Source organism: Megalops cyprinoides, chromosome 13 (genome assembly GCF_013368585.1).
Source record: "Megalops cyprinoides isolate fMegCyp1 chromosome 13, fMegCyp1.pri, whole genome shotgun sequence".
Classification (NCBI taxonomy): Eukaryota; Metazoa; Chordata; class Actinopteri; order Elopiformes; family Megalopidae; genus Megalops; species Megalops cyprinoides.
Genome location: NC_050595.1, coordinates 5,215,877 through 5,231,648, shown reverse-complemented (window position 1 = coordinate 5,231,648; position 15,772 = coordinate 5,215,877). Strand labels below are relative to the sequence as shown.

At 43.3% G+C, this 15,772-nt stretch overlaps 1 protein-coding gene across 1 annotated transcript; it reads left to right on the top strand.

The window, feature by feature from the left end:
* The first annotated feature begins 4,495 nt into the window (after window positions 1-4,495).
* LOC118787889 (carbonic anhydrase 7-like) lies at window positions 4,496-15,171 on the top strand. Its single transcript, XM_036543637.1, has 7 exons — window positions 4,496-4,644; window positions 5,720-5,917; window positions 7,841-7,959; window positions 8,897-8,992; window positions 9,360-9,422; window positions 9,892-10,047; window positions 13,675-15,171. The coding sequence occupies exons 1-7, from the start codon at window positions 4,608-4,610 to the stop codon at window positions 13,792-13,794; spliced, it is 789 nt and encodes a 262-aa protein (XP_036399530.1). The 5' UTR covers window positions 4,496-4,607; the 3' UTR covers window positions 13,795-15,171.
* The last annotated feature ends 601 nt before the right edge of the window (window positions 15,172-15,772 follow it).

Below are 15,772 nucleotides of genomic sequence, written 5' to 3'. Positions count from 1 at the left end.
ATAGTGATTAAGAATGCTGGCATTCTTCGGCTAGCAGAGAAAAGGGTCAATTCAGTGCTTTAAAATAAACAGTAACAGGGACATGTCTTACCATATATGAAGATAAGTACCATTTGATCACCCAATCCTGCATACACGGAATGGATTGAGTGGGGACAAATCCATTTAAAAACATAACAAGATGTTATTAATAATGTTATTACAGCATTTCCCTGTCAGGAATGTCCTCCACTGTGCTCGGAACATGAGCATGAATAGAAGAGTTTGTGGGATGGGAACCTTCCAGATGATGTTGCTACACTAACAGATTCGGCAACTTGGTCCTCAATCTCCTTGTCAGTTTTCATTGTCCTCTGGGGCTCCCTCCTCCCTCCTTCATGACTCCTGAAAGAACATAAAGGGGGTGACCACAGACCCATTGTAAATGCAGGTTTCATATCGTATCCTCTGTGACAACAAACACAACAAGTTAAAGTAGCACAATCAGACACCAAAACACCATGCTTCATTAAACATTATGTGCTTTGAAACTAAATGTCATATCTGACAGTAAAATAGATCCTTGATGATAGCCCAAGTATCATTTTTATGTCAAAACAAAATGCAAGATTAAATATACAGCTTGATCAGTAATATTATGTTCACTAAAACAAATCCAGACACAGAGTTACCTTGTCAAAAAAGCTGCCAAAATACTTCCTTCTCCCTGTAATTCTTTGATAAATGGATGGTTTAAGATAGGATCAATATTATTCATTTTTACTCATAAAGAATGAATGGATGCAATTTCTGCCCTCAGAGTTCCAACTTCAGTTTTCACAAAGTGTCCATAACATACCCATGAAATCCAAAAGGCTTGTTTTTCTCTCTCAACATATTGACCTTAATCTTAACTCTGCTGCTGTGGGAAATGGGATAATCATGTCAATCTACCATTTTCCCAAGTATTAATCAACAATGATAATCCATGCCGTGCAACTTTGATCTTACATGGAACAACATTCAAATGCAATACATTTTCACATATTAAATCAATTCAGAGGAAAAACTGAGATGATTATTACTGCAATATCATATATTTACTCACGCTTCTCAACTAGGAACCAGGACAGATGGCCCAATATTTTCATTACGCCACAACACAATTGTGAGTGTAGCGCCCCATTGGTTAATTTGTCTTGCATGTCAGTTAAAATGGTCCACTGGAGTGAGGTGTTTTTCTGAAGCTGGCTGTAACTATCAGAAACAGTGACAGAGAGGGCTGTCTAAAGCCAAGTGAACAGCCCAGCACCACACTGTGAGGGCAGATCGCTGTCAAAGATAACTGTGAAAGGTACCTGTCAAAGATAAGCGTGCGATCATACCGCTGAAGGTCTGGATGCCAGCTCGACAGATAGCAGCGGTATGTGACGTGAGCAAGGCTGTGCTATTTCACACCTTCTGCATACCTGTGTATTTACCTTTACCACCAGCCTCACGCATCCCACAAGCCTGAGCTTCCTGCACACCCACATCCCGCAACTCCTCCCTCGGACTCAGGCACGCCGTGGAAACAGACACGCGCTGAAAATGTCTCTCATTCACACGCATTTTAAAAGCCACAACATTTCCATTTTCCACGGGACCACTCGTTTTGTTCTGCGAAAGGCATCAGGCATCATGTGAAAAATTACAGTAAACACCTGACCTCTTTTTGCAAGCACGCAAATCTAAACGTATGTGTCTGGGAATCGGAGGCAAAGCATGCTGCTTCTGGCCTCTCTGGACACCAGCAGCTGGGCACTAATCACCTGTACTCAGTGACTTTGTCCAGGAGCTTGTCTGGCTCCTAGAGGGAAAAAAAATCAGTGTCATGTGAGTTGAGATAGGAGCAGTGTGTTTTTTTTTTATCCTGTTGAATCAATGCAGTGCAGATTCACTGATGTCTATAGAATCTGGACTGGCTGGTACAGGGGCTTATTGAACAAGACAGACAATCCAGATGATTTAAGGATCAGTGAATTTTTTGCAGCATCTGCTAAGCATCGATCCAAACCAGCATGCTGATACTCTCTGGAGCTGTGATCGCATGTGTGGTTGCCAGGTTTTAACTCCTCTCAATCCACATCATTTACACTCTGACAACTCAGTACTTGTATCTCTAATGGCCCTGAGGATATTTTTCCATTCAACATATCCAATATTACATTCCCCTCTGTGGGATTCCTTCAAAAAGTAAGCTCTAAGCTCATCTCTGATTTAACCGCTTATAAACCATTGCCCAGTTCTGAAACAAACAACAAAGATTAACGGAGGCTTAATCTGCCACATGCTGAGAGTGATAAAATATTGATAAGATTATTCATAATTCACCAGGTCTTACCTTTCAGACACTGTTGATACTAAATATCCCGCAAGTAAAGATTCACCAATCAACCATGGGACACAATGGGAGAGAATGGCTAACTTGTTTCCAACATCTTTGTGTCCATCTACAAATGTGAATGCCCCAAAGCAGATATGAGTCTCTATGAAAACAATGCTTATTTAGTAAGTGCACTTGCAGTCACACCCAGTGACACTGAGGTGATTTGCATGGATGTGGGCGTCTACTCTCTACAACACTTACTAATTTTGATGATGATTATTCATTTGCAATCAGCATTAGGGCAGCAGCAATTTAATTTCCTTGCTCATGTCTACAACAGAACTAAGGCCCTGTATCCCATCACCACGTACTCTTGTGTCCAAAATGCTGAAACTTAAACTCCACCACAAGACACTGAGATATATTCTATTGTGCATATATAAGCCATCAATGGCAACCCTGCTAGCTGGCGTGTTTGCTATGTAGATAGTGGTGGTTCGTATATCTAGTCACAAATCAGTAGAATAACATTTTCACTATATTTGCCATTAAAATACTTCGTGATAAGTGACAATCTGTAAAGCACATGAACTTGGAACTCTGTTGTAATCTTGAAAACCTCTAGCGTGCCGTTAACTATCCGTTTTTTTTTTTTTAAGATGTAGGTACCCTTTTGGTAGTCAATGTTGATTGATGTTGATGACGTGTTAACACCGGCAGATTCGCCCCAACTCTGTCATTTCTACAGTTCACTTTCGTTGTACAGTTGACCGCCAGAGGGCGTTTACATACTATTCAGTACCTTACATTGTAATACGCTAAGCTTAGGTTAGACAACCTACAGTAAATTATTGTATTGCAAAAAGCTAAACTTTCACCCCGGAGGCTAGTTTTAAAATGAAAATAGCATAGCTACGAGAGGTCGTACATTTTTTTGAGTTAACAAGATGTGAAGGTATGTAGATGTGTATTAGGTAACTAACAGTATAGCATTTGTACTATTTTGGTACACTTGCAATAAGTCTTTAAAAACACATTCACCTGCGTGCGTGATGTTAGGTGTCATAAATAGCCAGATACGTTAGCCTACACCAGAACTTCATGAACATAAAATAAATACTGCAGAAAACACTTACAAAGCTTGGATTGTGAACCGGGTGGCATTTGCGTATGAGTGATCTCGGTGACATGGAGGGAGAATGTCAAATTAATTAAAATCGAATAGTCTGTTAGGCCTACTCCAACTACCGTAATGTGCTTACACAAGTGCGCTTGCTCAAGTAGTAGGCTGTTATGTCCTAAACTGAAATATAAAAGCACTCACATTTTGAGTTCTGGGTTTGTGGCAGTTTCATTCCAAAAAGATTATACCTTAAATTAAACTTGATCAATGATTGGTTCTTTCACCAAGGTCCAGGTATCACAAAAATAAAGCCATTGATAAGATCTCCTTGCATCCATACTATCATAATTGCCATGCCGTAATAACTGTCTTACCCGTACAAGTGGTTGCACGTCACCTTGATCTTTCCATTAGTCAATATTCAGAGATAAGGAAATTATTCAAACATAAACCGAGACATCCTAGTCAAGGACATTACGCTTATTTCCAGATTTAGTGGACGGTACAAATCACATTGTATCGTATTTATTAAGCTATTTATTTGATCTCTCTTGGTAGTCATAGACATTAGTGTCGGAGTTTCATACCTTTTATGAAATAGATGATATAGCATATAAATATATGCCTACTAATTACAAAATGTGCGAATGCTGTAATTGCTTTTTATGTATTAATTTAAAAGTGACCGAGTGTATGCAGCATCTCTGGCGTTGAAATGATCTAGGATAATGAACGCAGGCTATTTGATGAATCAAAGCAAACGTAATATGAAATGGGCATGGGTGCAGGTTTTTTTTTTTTTTTTTTTTTACGTTTATAGCCTTGAACTTCTTTGCTGGTGTGAAATGCTGCAATATTGTACTGCTGCAATGAAGAAAAAAAATCATTAAAATCTGGCCGTAAGATGGGCGGAGTGACGGGATCATTACAGCTCCTATTCGCTGCTGAGCTGCCAGGCTTCCCCCCACCTCGTTCAAACTTCACCAGCACGGTGCCTTTTAAATCGTGCTCAGTAATACCGCCGCCAGTTTCTTTCCTTTCACAGTTCGCCTGCATTCTTGACAGCACCTAGTTATTCGTGTTTTTTTCCCCCCAGTCAACTCGTAATACAGTGAGCAGCGTGTGGGAATCTTCGCAATGACCGGTCATCACTGGGGATACGGGGAAGAGGACGGTGAGTCTTGTCACCTTGAGTAACAGCATGTTGCTTGTCCTTTTGTAGGATTTCTTGAGAGACAGACTGAACCGACACGTTGATCCTAGTATGTGCGTGTTGAGGTATTTAAACGCGTCCTCGACCATTACTTGTGGTGTTTCTTGGCAATTACACATATACAACTGTGCGTTTTGAGGACGTTTCCATGCGAACGCTGCAGGTAGGTTAATCATATTAATGTTTTTACCATTATCTTTAATGAGTGATGCAAAGGTGGTGTTTTGCTTTATCGGGTTGATGTTAAGACAACAGCTAATGCGAGATTAACCCAGTTCACTAAAGGGATAACTGCACGTTACCGCATCTTACTAGCATTAAAGACTCAAAGAACCAGCTTTTACCGCTTGTGGGGGTTGCTCCTGGGTTGACATTGGAATGTCACGGCAGTCAGCAAGTAAGCAAATTGAAGTGACTCGTGTTTAACACGGAATATGTATGGCACATATTCATATTTCTCAGAACTGCGTCTCTCTCTTTCCTTGATAATTACATTTCCCGCAAAATACGTGGCTGTTGTGCTACACTGGTGGAATTTATTGTCATGTCACTTTAAATAAAGAGCATCATATTAGGTAAGAGGTAGTACAAGCACCGGTTTAGCATTAGGAAGCTATTGTGCTTACTTGCAATGAGCTAAATAAAACATTTTGTAATTGAAAGCCTAGCGTTCCTGGGAGCTGGGCTTTGGAACAGCCATTTAATCCTGTGGAGGTGAGTCATTTATATTCAGGTGAAACGTTAGTGGCAGCATGGATAATGTGTCCCAGCACTGGATGGAGACTAACAGAGGCATTCTAGAGGGATACAGTATGTAGACCATGGTAACTGGAGCACATTTCTCTCTATATTCTTGCGGTCATGTCATGTTAACACTCATCTTTATCCTTCATCTACTTCCCCTATTGTAGGAATTGAATTGAGAACATTCCAGTTTGCTGAATATCCCAACTGGCCACTTTCATATAAAGTGCAAGACTTTGGTCGAGAAGGCTGTAAAAATGGGTAGCTGATGATGCCCCCATTTGTCTCCCAGGACCCTCCGCATGGCACAGAGACTATCCCATCGCTCAGGGCAACCGGCAGTCTCCCATCGACATCGTGCCCGCGGAGACAGTGTATGACGCCAGTCTGCCTCCCATCACCGTGGCGTACGACCACTGCACCTCCGTCAGCATCGCCAACAATGGCCACTCGGTGGTGGTGGAGTTCGACGACGCAGATGACAGAACCGGTGAGGTCCAGACCAGGATAAAGCCGCACACCGCGGAGTGAAAAGGGGCCTTGTCATTCGTCAACTTGTCACACAGCAGGGTCACAGGGAGGGCAGGAGCAGGGAGGATTTGGTCTTGCATCCCTTGCTGAGATGTTACGTGTAAAAACAAGCAATCATATCTGAGCTTGGGAGCAAGCTGTTGCATGAGACTCTGATGCAGTGAATTACAGATTTAATGCATTTCTAGTCTGGAGACAGTCTGTTCTTTTTTTCCATGACATTGAGGCGTTTCCCAGGTAACAAGCTCTTCATTTTGAACTTTGCACGCAAGTAATTCGATCTGCAGCCCATAAATCTGTATGGCATAATCACTGCATCTCTTTGGCTGGGGAAAAAAAGGAAACGGTGCTTGAAAGGTATAGAAATCAGAGTAAAGAATTGGATGAATGAGGCAAGTCCTCCCCTGGGTAATGGGAAAAGGTTAGCTCATTTTCCCACGCCGGGAGTTTTCTTCTATCCTCTGCTGCATCCAAGACAGGTGCATGAGAACCATGTCGTCACACTCACAAAAGTTAAATTCTCTGATTCCCACCACTCACTTAATATTTTTTCACAAGCTAATGCTGTCTGTCTCTTCAAAAAGTCTGTCCAAGTGCTTTATTCAAGTGATTCAGTATTATTTTGTGTACTATTGTTTCATGTGAGGAAATGGTATTGTTTGAAAGCTCCCAATATTTATGCAAGTGTTTTTTAATTCCTTTGCACTAAACAAAACACCATTGTTTTATATTTTCACTATAGCATATAGTACATCTATTATTGCAGTGCAGTTTTTAAATAATTCTTTAAATAGCCATTGGTCAGCATACAAAACTGCTGAGCTTGATTTGCATGACCTGTCACATTCCCACCGCTGACAGGAAGGCTTTCAACCTCAGCACCAGAGATTCAAATGACTTTGCTGGTAGTAATATTCTAAGAACAGGGGACAGGATGGCTCTCCTCAGGGATGTGTTTGATTGTGAAAACACAGTCCTGGTGAAATATTTTGTTTTTTTTTTTGGTGGAAGGCGAAAGCAGCACTTACCTCTGGGAGTGCCTGTCTGGAGGCAGAGGTAGGGCTGTACCAGGTTACCACAGGAGGGGGTTGTGTCATCACTTAATGACCACGGCAAACTCACGGCAGCTGGAGCTGGGCAGTGCAGCACTGAGCTGCCTGACCACATAAGATGTGCATAGGTGTGTTTACCTGACTACTGTCATCATTTCAAATGTTTCAGTTTACTTTGGGAGGCTGAGATCATATCCTCTGCAAACTGCAGTCAGAATGGACAGTTGATGAGCTTGCCGCCAGTGTTGTTTTTAGTGTGGCTAGGTAAACACTGTTATTGCAGCAGTGGCACAGACCCGAGACAGGGCAGCTCAAATGTGGCGTGAAATTTGAGGCTTTGTTTCCCCTGTTGGAGCGCGTCGCGAGTGTCTGATTCAGTAGGACCTTTGCACCTTTGACCCCGAAAGTGACAGGGGCTGGAGTTCAGATGGCGCTTGGCTTCGCTCCAGCAGCGTCTGCCAGCTTTAGTCACATACTGCCAGGCTGTCCTGGAGCCAAGAACGATGAGTAGTAAACACTCGACCCTGCGCTGTCATTGGCCGCTCGTTCCCCTCGGGCGCCGTTCATCCAATCAAAGACAGCGGATTCTACCCTGGTGTCTACAGTGCTAAACCTCCGTTGCGCTGCAAATTGAAACCAAAGAGAAGCACAGGCATGCTTCTCCTTTTTTCCCCCCACATAAAAACCAAAGCCTGTAAACACTGCTGTCGCACACAGTGATGATGGTCTTACCTGGCATGGATGTGGCAGCGTCCCGCAGCCTGATTGGATAGTGCTGTAATGATAGCAGGGGGCAGGAAGGGTGACGTCTGGCCTCTTTGTCTCTGCAGTCATCAAGGGGGGCCCCCTGGAGGACGCCTACAGGCTCAAGCAGTTCCACTTCCACTGGGGAGGGAAGGGCTGTCATGGCTCTGAGCACACGGTCGGCGGGAAGACCTACGCATCTGAGGTGAGAGAGGAGAGCTGTTCTAATCACAGCTTGCATACTCACACTCATACACTGACACTGACACACATACCATACACACACACAGATACCATATACACACACTCATACATACCATATATACACATTCATACACACATTCATACTCTGACACTCACACATGATATACACATACAAACTTACAAACATTACATATACACACACGCTTACACACACAGTGACACTCACACTGACACTTACAGTAACACATACCACATATATACACTCACACTCACACATACCATACACACACAAACTTATACACATACCTTACTCACACACACATACAATCACACATTTATACTTTACACTTTTTGTGAGTTGCTTATACAGAGCGACCTACAAAAAGTGCATTCACTAGGGTTAGGCAAGTAGCCATATAAATACTGAATCATTAGTGCTTCATCTTTAAAATCTTTAAAGTGTAGTAATGTGGGAAACATTGCAACAAATTGAATAAGTGCTGTCAAAAGGTACACAACTTTAACCTGCTACCGCCAGTTTTCAGCCACCACGCCTGTACCAGCATGGCTGGTAGTGTTCACCACAGAGCTTCTGCCACTGCCACAGCTTATATTGCCACCAGGCTTTTACCTTCAGTGCTTAAACCATCATCATTTTGCAGACAACGGCCTGATGATAGCTCAGTCCTTCGCAGCAAACAGGAAAAGCTCAGAGCTAAACGCTCTGTGGAAATGCAGGTTTGTGGCATGCATGCAAACAAGCAGGAACACACACACTGCTGTTCAGTTAGCTACACGCCACATAGCACTGGCGCTCCTTTGTTTCGGAGACCGCTCTGCTGGCACACTTACTAGGCTGGTAGGACCTGGCCCGGCTCTGCGAGGCAGCACCTCCTCCTCCCTCCTAACTCCCTCCTGAACTGCCTCCCCCCCCGCAGCTTCATCTGGTCCACTGGAACGCCGCCAAGTACAAGACCTTTGGGGAGGCCGCGGCAGCCCCCGACGGACTGGCTGTCCTTGGCGTCTTTTTAGAGGTGAGAGGCTGCTTTCCTCCTGCTTGCATGTCTGATGTCTGTGTCTGGGAGCTGTGTGTGTGCGTGAACCCTACACCGGGAGTAGTGTTCCACCTTCTTATCTGCTGCTTTTACACTGACAGATGTCACTCTGCACAGTTCTTGCACGATCTCTGAGAACCAGGCTAAAGACCATGCACCTCAGCAGCTGTGACCACTGATTGTGTGACTGACACACTTACCCAGATTCCATCTCTATACACTAGTACACACTCAAACACACACACTCACACGCATACACACACATTGTTCTGTATGTTCCAGTTGCCTTGCGACTGCATTGATGAATGAAGAACTGAATGCAGAAATGTGTGCTCCCTGTTTGCAGACTGGTGAAGAGCACAGAGGTTTACACAAGATAACAGATGCGTTATACAGAGTCAAATTTAAGGTAAGCGTGGAATTTAATATTAAATATCATATATTTGACCTAAATATTATTTAGCTCAGTAAGTAGTAGTTCCATATGCTTTCTTTTGTTTCTGTGGTCAGATACTGCAGTGGTCTCAGCTGCCCATTCCCGGAGTATAAGAAACAGCCACAGACTGCATACGCTCTCATTAATGATGGTGTTTGTTAGACAGCTTGTCTTTTCATTTCAGAATTGAATATGAGTTTACCTGGGATTCGCAGGACACACTATTAGTAGGTACTGTAAATGTGTTTGTGTGTCACTCAAAGTGAATCGCTTAGAAATGACCATCAGAAAGCAATGGAGGCTAATAGGGAAATCACAGAGGACTCAAACACGAAGGTTTGCCCATGCAAGTATTGCAGCACTGCAATCTGAGCAGCGCCCTCTAGTGTCCTCTGTCATGGCTGAAGTCAGGCCTGTGTTTCTTCCCCCCTGCTTTTCTCAGGGAAGCACGGCGGACTTCCGGGGTTTCAACCCCAAGTGTCTCCTGCCCAACAGCCTCAACTATTGGACGTACCCGGGCTCGATGACCACGCCCCCACTGCACGAGAGCGTCACCTGGATCGTGCTGAAGGAGCCCATTGTGGTGTCAGAAAAACAGGTGGGCGGGCCCCTGCCGTGGCCCCCGGGAAGAACACACCTGGGGTGGGGGGCTGAGGGATGTGGGGCAGGTTATGGAAATGGAATAGGGGGGTGGGGGGAGTGGTGGGGGTGGGTGGGGGGTGTTGGCGAGACTTAAACCACAGGGTTTATGATGATTTACATGCTGGCAATTGGCTTCCTTTACCCTTTGTCTCACCTTGACCGTCACTTGCCAAATTCAGCAGTTGGCGTGCTGGCCCAATATGTTTTGTTCCAATGTCTTGGGCACCAGGGGCTGTTCTCTGAAATTTTACAGCCTACCTTAAAATGATTTTTTAACATTTATAAGTAATTGAAAACTTGAAATAATTTAGAAAAATACTGTATTTAAAAATAAGCCCTTGTTAAATGGGCCCTTATTGAGATGATATAAACATGCTTGGGATGGCCAATCATACAATATGAGTTTATTTTTCCTACCCCTGTCCCTCACAGCTCCGCTAAATAGAAGGAATCCAGGACATAAACATTGCTGTTGCTGCAGCTTGACTTTACCGGTTAAAATGTGACTGTTAGTGATAAGCTTTGTGCAGGGACTTTACCTTTTAAAAGGCTGAATTTTATTAGATCAGCGGGTCGGCATTGCTTAAACAAGATCCTGCACTAATCCTCTGTTTCCTTATTTATCTCGTCTTTGTGAAATTCCATTCCTCCTTTCATCGCGTGTGAGGCTGTATTGTGTGTGTGTGTGTGTGTGGAGGGTCTGGGTAGATTAAACGTACCGCAAGTGCCAGCGATTGACATCTCCTGTTCCGACAATAGCAGGATATCAAGGTTTACAACCTAACAGCTCTCTCAAATTCGGACATACTCTTTATTGCTTTGTTTTATCTGCCGAAATTCCTTTCATCCACCTGCTGTGCTTCTACCAGCTCATGGTTAAATATTTGACACTTTCTTCTCTGCCATTCGAACACAGTAACACGATAAGAACACGATGGATGCCTGAGTCTCCATCCTTTCCCTTAGTGCTTCTCCAGTGTAGAAGAAGCTACTGTGTACAGTGCTGGTCACTGACCCGACCGGAGGCTTTGATCGCAGCCTAAAGAGCTGACTAAGATATCCCCCGAGAGAGTGGATTACCTTCACACGCTGGATCGCCTGTGCCTGACAGTGCTTAGGGGCTGAAAGAGGCTATACTGCAGGAGCTGGCAATAATCCGGCTCATTCTCGATGTGAAAGGTCTCACTGTCACCACCAGAACGGTCACCATCTATGGCCTTTTAGCCTTTCCTTGCACATCAGAAATGTTTGTTTTTCAGGACCCATCCAAGCATTACTTTTCTATGAAAAACAGTTTTTAAAATGTGTTTTGAGTAAGGTGTAGATTGCTCCAGTTTTGTCTAATTGGTTCCAGTGAGTGGTCTTAATGGAAGCTGCTGTCTTATTCTTCAAGGGCAAAGGGTCCAATTAATTTTCATATGCTAAACAAACCACAGAGGGCTGCAAATTGTCACGATTTATAGAGGTTAATCAGAAGAGAAAGACCTATTTTTTAACCCAGAAAGACTGTCTTCCCTTCTTTTAAAGTCGTAATGGCATTAGCAGTATTTGTAGAAGTGGGGCACAGCCTGAGGCTAACTGAGAGATATTATCTGGGTGAATGTAGATTAAGTATTTGCACTTCTGGAGCAATCATTGCCATTATGAAATCATTCCCATTTCGCTAAGAACGCTGAGCTTTATAGTTGCTGCAAAAATGCCCAGATGGTGAACAGGCAGCAAAGTGGATGTGATGAAACTGTATCTGATTGTTATGATTTATTATTTGGCAGATCTTCTTATCCAGAACGAATTACAAGACTAACATGGCATTATACTGTACATCACAGGAGCTGCTGTAATAAAATAGGCACAGAGCAGGGAGAATTATGAGAAAAAGGGATCAATCTGAAAAAACAGTGGACAAAAGACAAAGCATGAAACAGGTTAACAATGTAGTGTAGTGGTAAGTAAGGCACAGGAATCCTAGCACATAGGCTGTTGGTTTGTTTCCTGTGTAGGGCACCGCTACTATATATGCTCAGTAAATACCCAGCTGTATAAATGGATAACAGGTACAAATTGTGAGGTATGTAGGTTGGTCTGGATAAATTAACGCGAATGTAAAATAAAGCTGATGTAAAACAATGCTTAACACTTAAGAAGAACACCATAAAAGAATGATAACAGAGATTAACAATGATTTATAACATTACCCTCAATCAGTGTTTACGTGGGGCCAAACAAAGACTTGGAAATGTTATGGCTGAATGTGTGAGATGTATGTGAAGTCTCACTATTTCTGATGGCTACTGTGATTTTCACACGCATAACTCTTTTATGTCTACACAAAATTAAGCACATGCTTTTATATTAGAATCACTACAATCTAGTAAGATAAGCCATTATCTTGGACATAGAGTCCATTATTATCTGGCAGTGTTGCTCCAGTAGTTTTGATATGGACTCAGTCCATATCAAATTGTTTCATTCCATTGTGTAATAATATGCAAAAACTGTCCAATCAGAGCTTTATACCATGGTAATGATTTATTTACAGCATTCATACAGTATTGCATCATTTTTTTGATGATAATAACACATTTACACATTTACTCATCATGTTACAAGCAGGAACTCAAGTTAAATGTTACGCAAGTCACATGATTCTGTGTACAAAGGAGTCATTGTAAATAAGCAGAAGAAGGTCACTTATTTTTCTGTGCCTCACGACAATGTCAGACATGACCAGTTTGGGCCGTGTCCAAATCTGTACACTCTGTCTCTCTCTCTCTTTCTCTCTCTTTCTCTCTCTCTCTCTCTCTCTCTCTCTGTCTCTCTCTCTCTCTGTCTCCCCTGGCATAATCTCCTGATTACCTCAAGCCCCATTTACAGTGTCTGCCACTTCCCCCAATTCAATTTGCGCCCACAGTTTACAGCCGTTTGTCCACCCTGAATCCACCTTGAAATAAAAGGGTGCAGGAGGATGCTGATTGCACATCCTCTTCACCTTCAAGCGCGTCCCTCTTGAGGGTAAAGCTGCCAGGCCTGAGCTGCGTAGGGAGTGACACATTTCCAGGAAATGTGTGTAAAACCGCCAGCCCTTAACGTCAGACAGGTAAAGCTACATGCTAATGCATGTAAGCTGTCCCTCCTCCCTCTGTTGGGTTTGGCATTAAGATCTCAACTTTGACGCCTGCTTTACAGAGCAAACAAACGCGTGCCCTCCAGGTTCCTTCCTGCTTTGGCAGCGTGTCTCCGCAGAAAGTTCATTAAAATCAGCTTGGACCCAACTGCATGCCTTCCGCATAGCTCAGCCCCAGAGGCGGCAGCAAACTCGGGCCCGTTTCTATCCCTGCATGCTGCAAGCCGGGCTGGAGCACAGAACTGTTTGATCCCCCCCATTTAAAGCTGATTATCATGATGGATGTGAGTTGCGAGTTTTAATTGTGGAGCGCATTGGGATCCTCAGCAGGAAACAGCCCCATTATGTAAGAGGATATTATGTTTTTTCCTCAATACTTACCGAAAACATGTTTCTTTCGCCCACCCTCCCCCCTAATTCAAACCCCACCCCCCCCCCCACTCCCCCCTCCAAATACAGATGGGAAAGTTCCGAATGCTGTTGTTCAGCGGGGAAGAGGAAGACAGGAAACGCATGGAGAACAACTTCCGACCCCCTCAGCCCCTCAAGGGCAGGAAAGTACGTGCCTCCTTCAACTGACAAGGCAACTAGTAACTGGACCTTGAGGACCCCTCGCTGTCGTCTACTCTGTGCCAGAAATAAAAACTGAATTCAGCCTAGAATTGGACCACAAGCTCCTTGGATTAAGCATTCCAGTCCTGACTTTTCCCATTGCCGGGGGGGCCAAGGGGAAGCTTCAATTATAACGTTCCATAACCGGCAGGGGTATGTGCTATTAATGGGAACAATGGCCCCTGCTGGTCATCCAGTCCCATTGCCAGCCTCATACTTGATCAGAGTTTCTCAGTCAAGACGAATCTCAGCAATAGAAACCAGACAGAGCCCACTGGGAATGAAGCTATGAAAAAAAAAGCACAGAGCACAGAGGCTGGTGCATTTAACCTGGAGAACAATCCCTTGACAGCACTATCCAGGTTGTCTCTGTTAGTTCTGTTGCAGCACAACGAGAAATGTGTATTCAGTAATTATACCACAATCGATGTGGACAATTTAATGGGCAGCAAAGCCAGTTTTCAGCAGCACCCCGGACCTCTCAGTGCTGACCAATATCAAATTTGTGCTTCTGAATCTGTCCAATGCAGAGGTACAGTATATTATTGTATGGCCGTTATATACTTATTCATCCAATCATTCAGGGCCTCTCAGTCCTGGTCCACGCGGGCATCTGAGATATTGGGAGAGACTGCTGGACAGTCCAACTGCACAATGCACACTGGGTCCTTGAACCTCCCAGCACAACAGCTGAAGCAAAGGCAGGTTGTCCCGTATTGGCTGATGCACCAGACACAACAAATCAGGTCTCACGGACGTTAAATCAGGTATACCCACTCGGCTGAAATCACGCAGAACCATATGCCTCTCTTTACTTTTGCTTTTCCTTACAGAGACCTTTGGTCATACACAGCCTGCTGCTTTCTATCTAGTCGGCCTTCGAATGTTAAAGAGAGCACTGAGATTAACTTTCTTTTTGAAAGTGTTTTCAGCAGAAAAACAATTCAAAAACAGAACAACCACAGCCACAACTGATTGATTCATTAGCTATAAATATATATATTTTTTTCAGAATAATGACACTGAGGAATGTGTTCTTTGCTTTCTACGTGGGTATGTGTCTGTGTGAGTGTCTGTGTGTGCATGTATGTGTAAACACATACAGGATGTTCCAGCCCTGACCCCATCGTGGTGGAGTGATACCCTATAGTTTCGGAAATTGTGCGAGTGGGCTTTTACAGTAATGGGTAGGAAGGCTTTCAGCGTTTAGGGCAGGGACGCAATGACTAATGCAACGCCAAGATAGCCACAGACGGAAGAGTTATGGATTCTTCCTCTGTGGCGCAATTGCTAATGGAGATATTGGCATCTCCACGTGAGTTATCTGAGCGTTTGAGAACTGTGGCTCCACATCCATCCTAGCTCTGGTTTTTCCAAATGAGGGGAAGATGGCAGTGACTCACTCCTTTCCATCTCCCCTCATGGGCATTGGGTTAATAACTGGTACTGTCTTTCATACGTGATTTATTGTACTATTTCAAACATAATTGTTGTGAAAAACACTGGACGGATCTATTTATGAAATGTCTTATTTAATTATTGTATGTGGTTGTAGGATGTGTTTATGAAATTCAAATGTTTGTGTGTTTGGTAAATGAAAAGAGCATTAAATGGATAATTGTATCATGAAAAAGACCGCCATCTGAAAGTAAGTGATTTATGACAGTCACCAGCGTATGAGCTATGCATTAATACAACAAATGTAATAAAATACATATCATTTAAGCCTCTTACAACTGATTTTGATTTTTCTCATATTGTAACTCTTTACAATAAGAATCCCTTGTGCATTGCTTGTTGAGACATGGACTGGAATTGATCAAATCAATGTCTCACCCTTGAATCACTGTCATTTTTAAAAATTCAGATTAATGCTATTTGCATAATGTAGCTTATATGACATTTTCCTGGCTTACAGAGCACTCTATGAATTAAAAACTTGAGT

Coding starts and splice junctions, on each gene's coding strand:
- LOC118787889 (XM_036543637.1), top strand. CDS start 4,608: ATGACCGGTCATCACTGGGGATACGGGGAAGAGGACG. Junction 5,918..7,840: donor CGACGCAGATGACAGAACCG/GTGAGGTCCAGA, acceptor TTGTCTCTGCAG/TCATCAAGGGGGGCCCCCTG. Junction 10,048..13,674: donor TTGTGGTGTCAGAAAAACAG/GTGGGCGGGCCC, acceptor CTCCAAATACAG/ATGGGAAAGTTCCGAATGCT.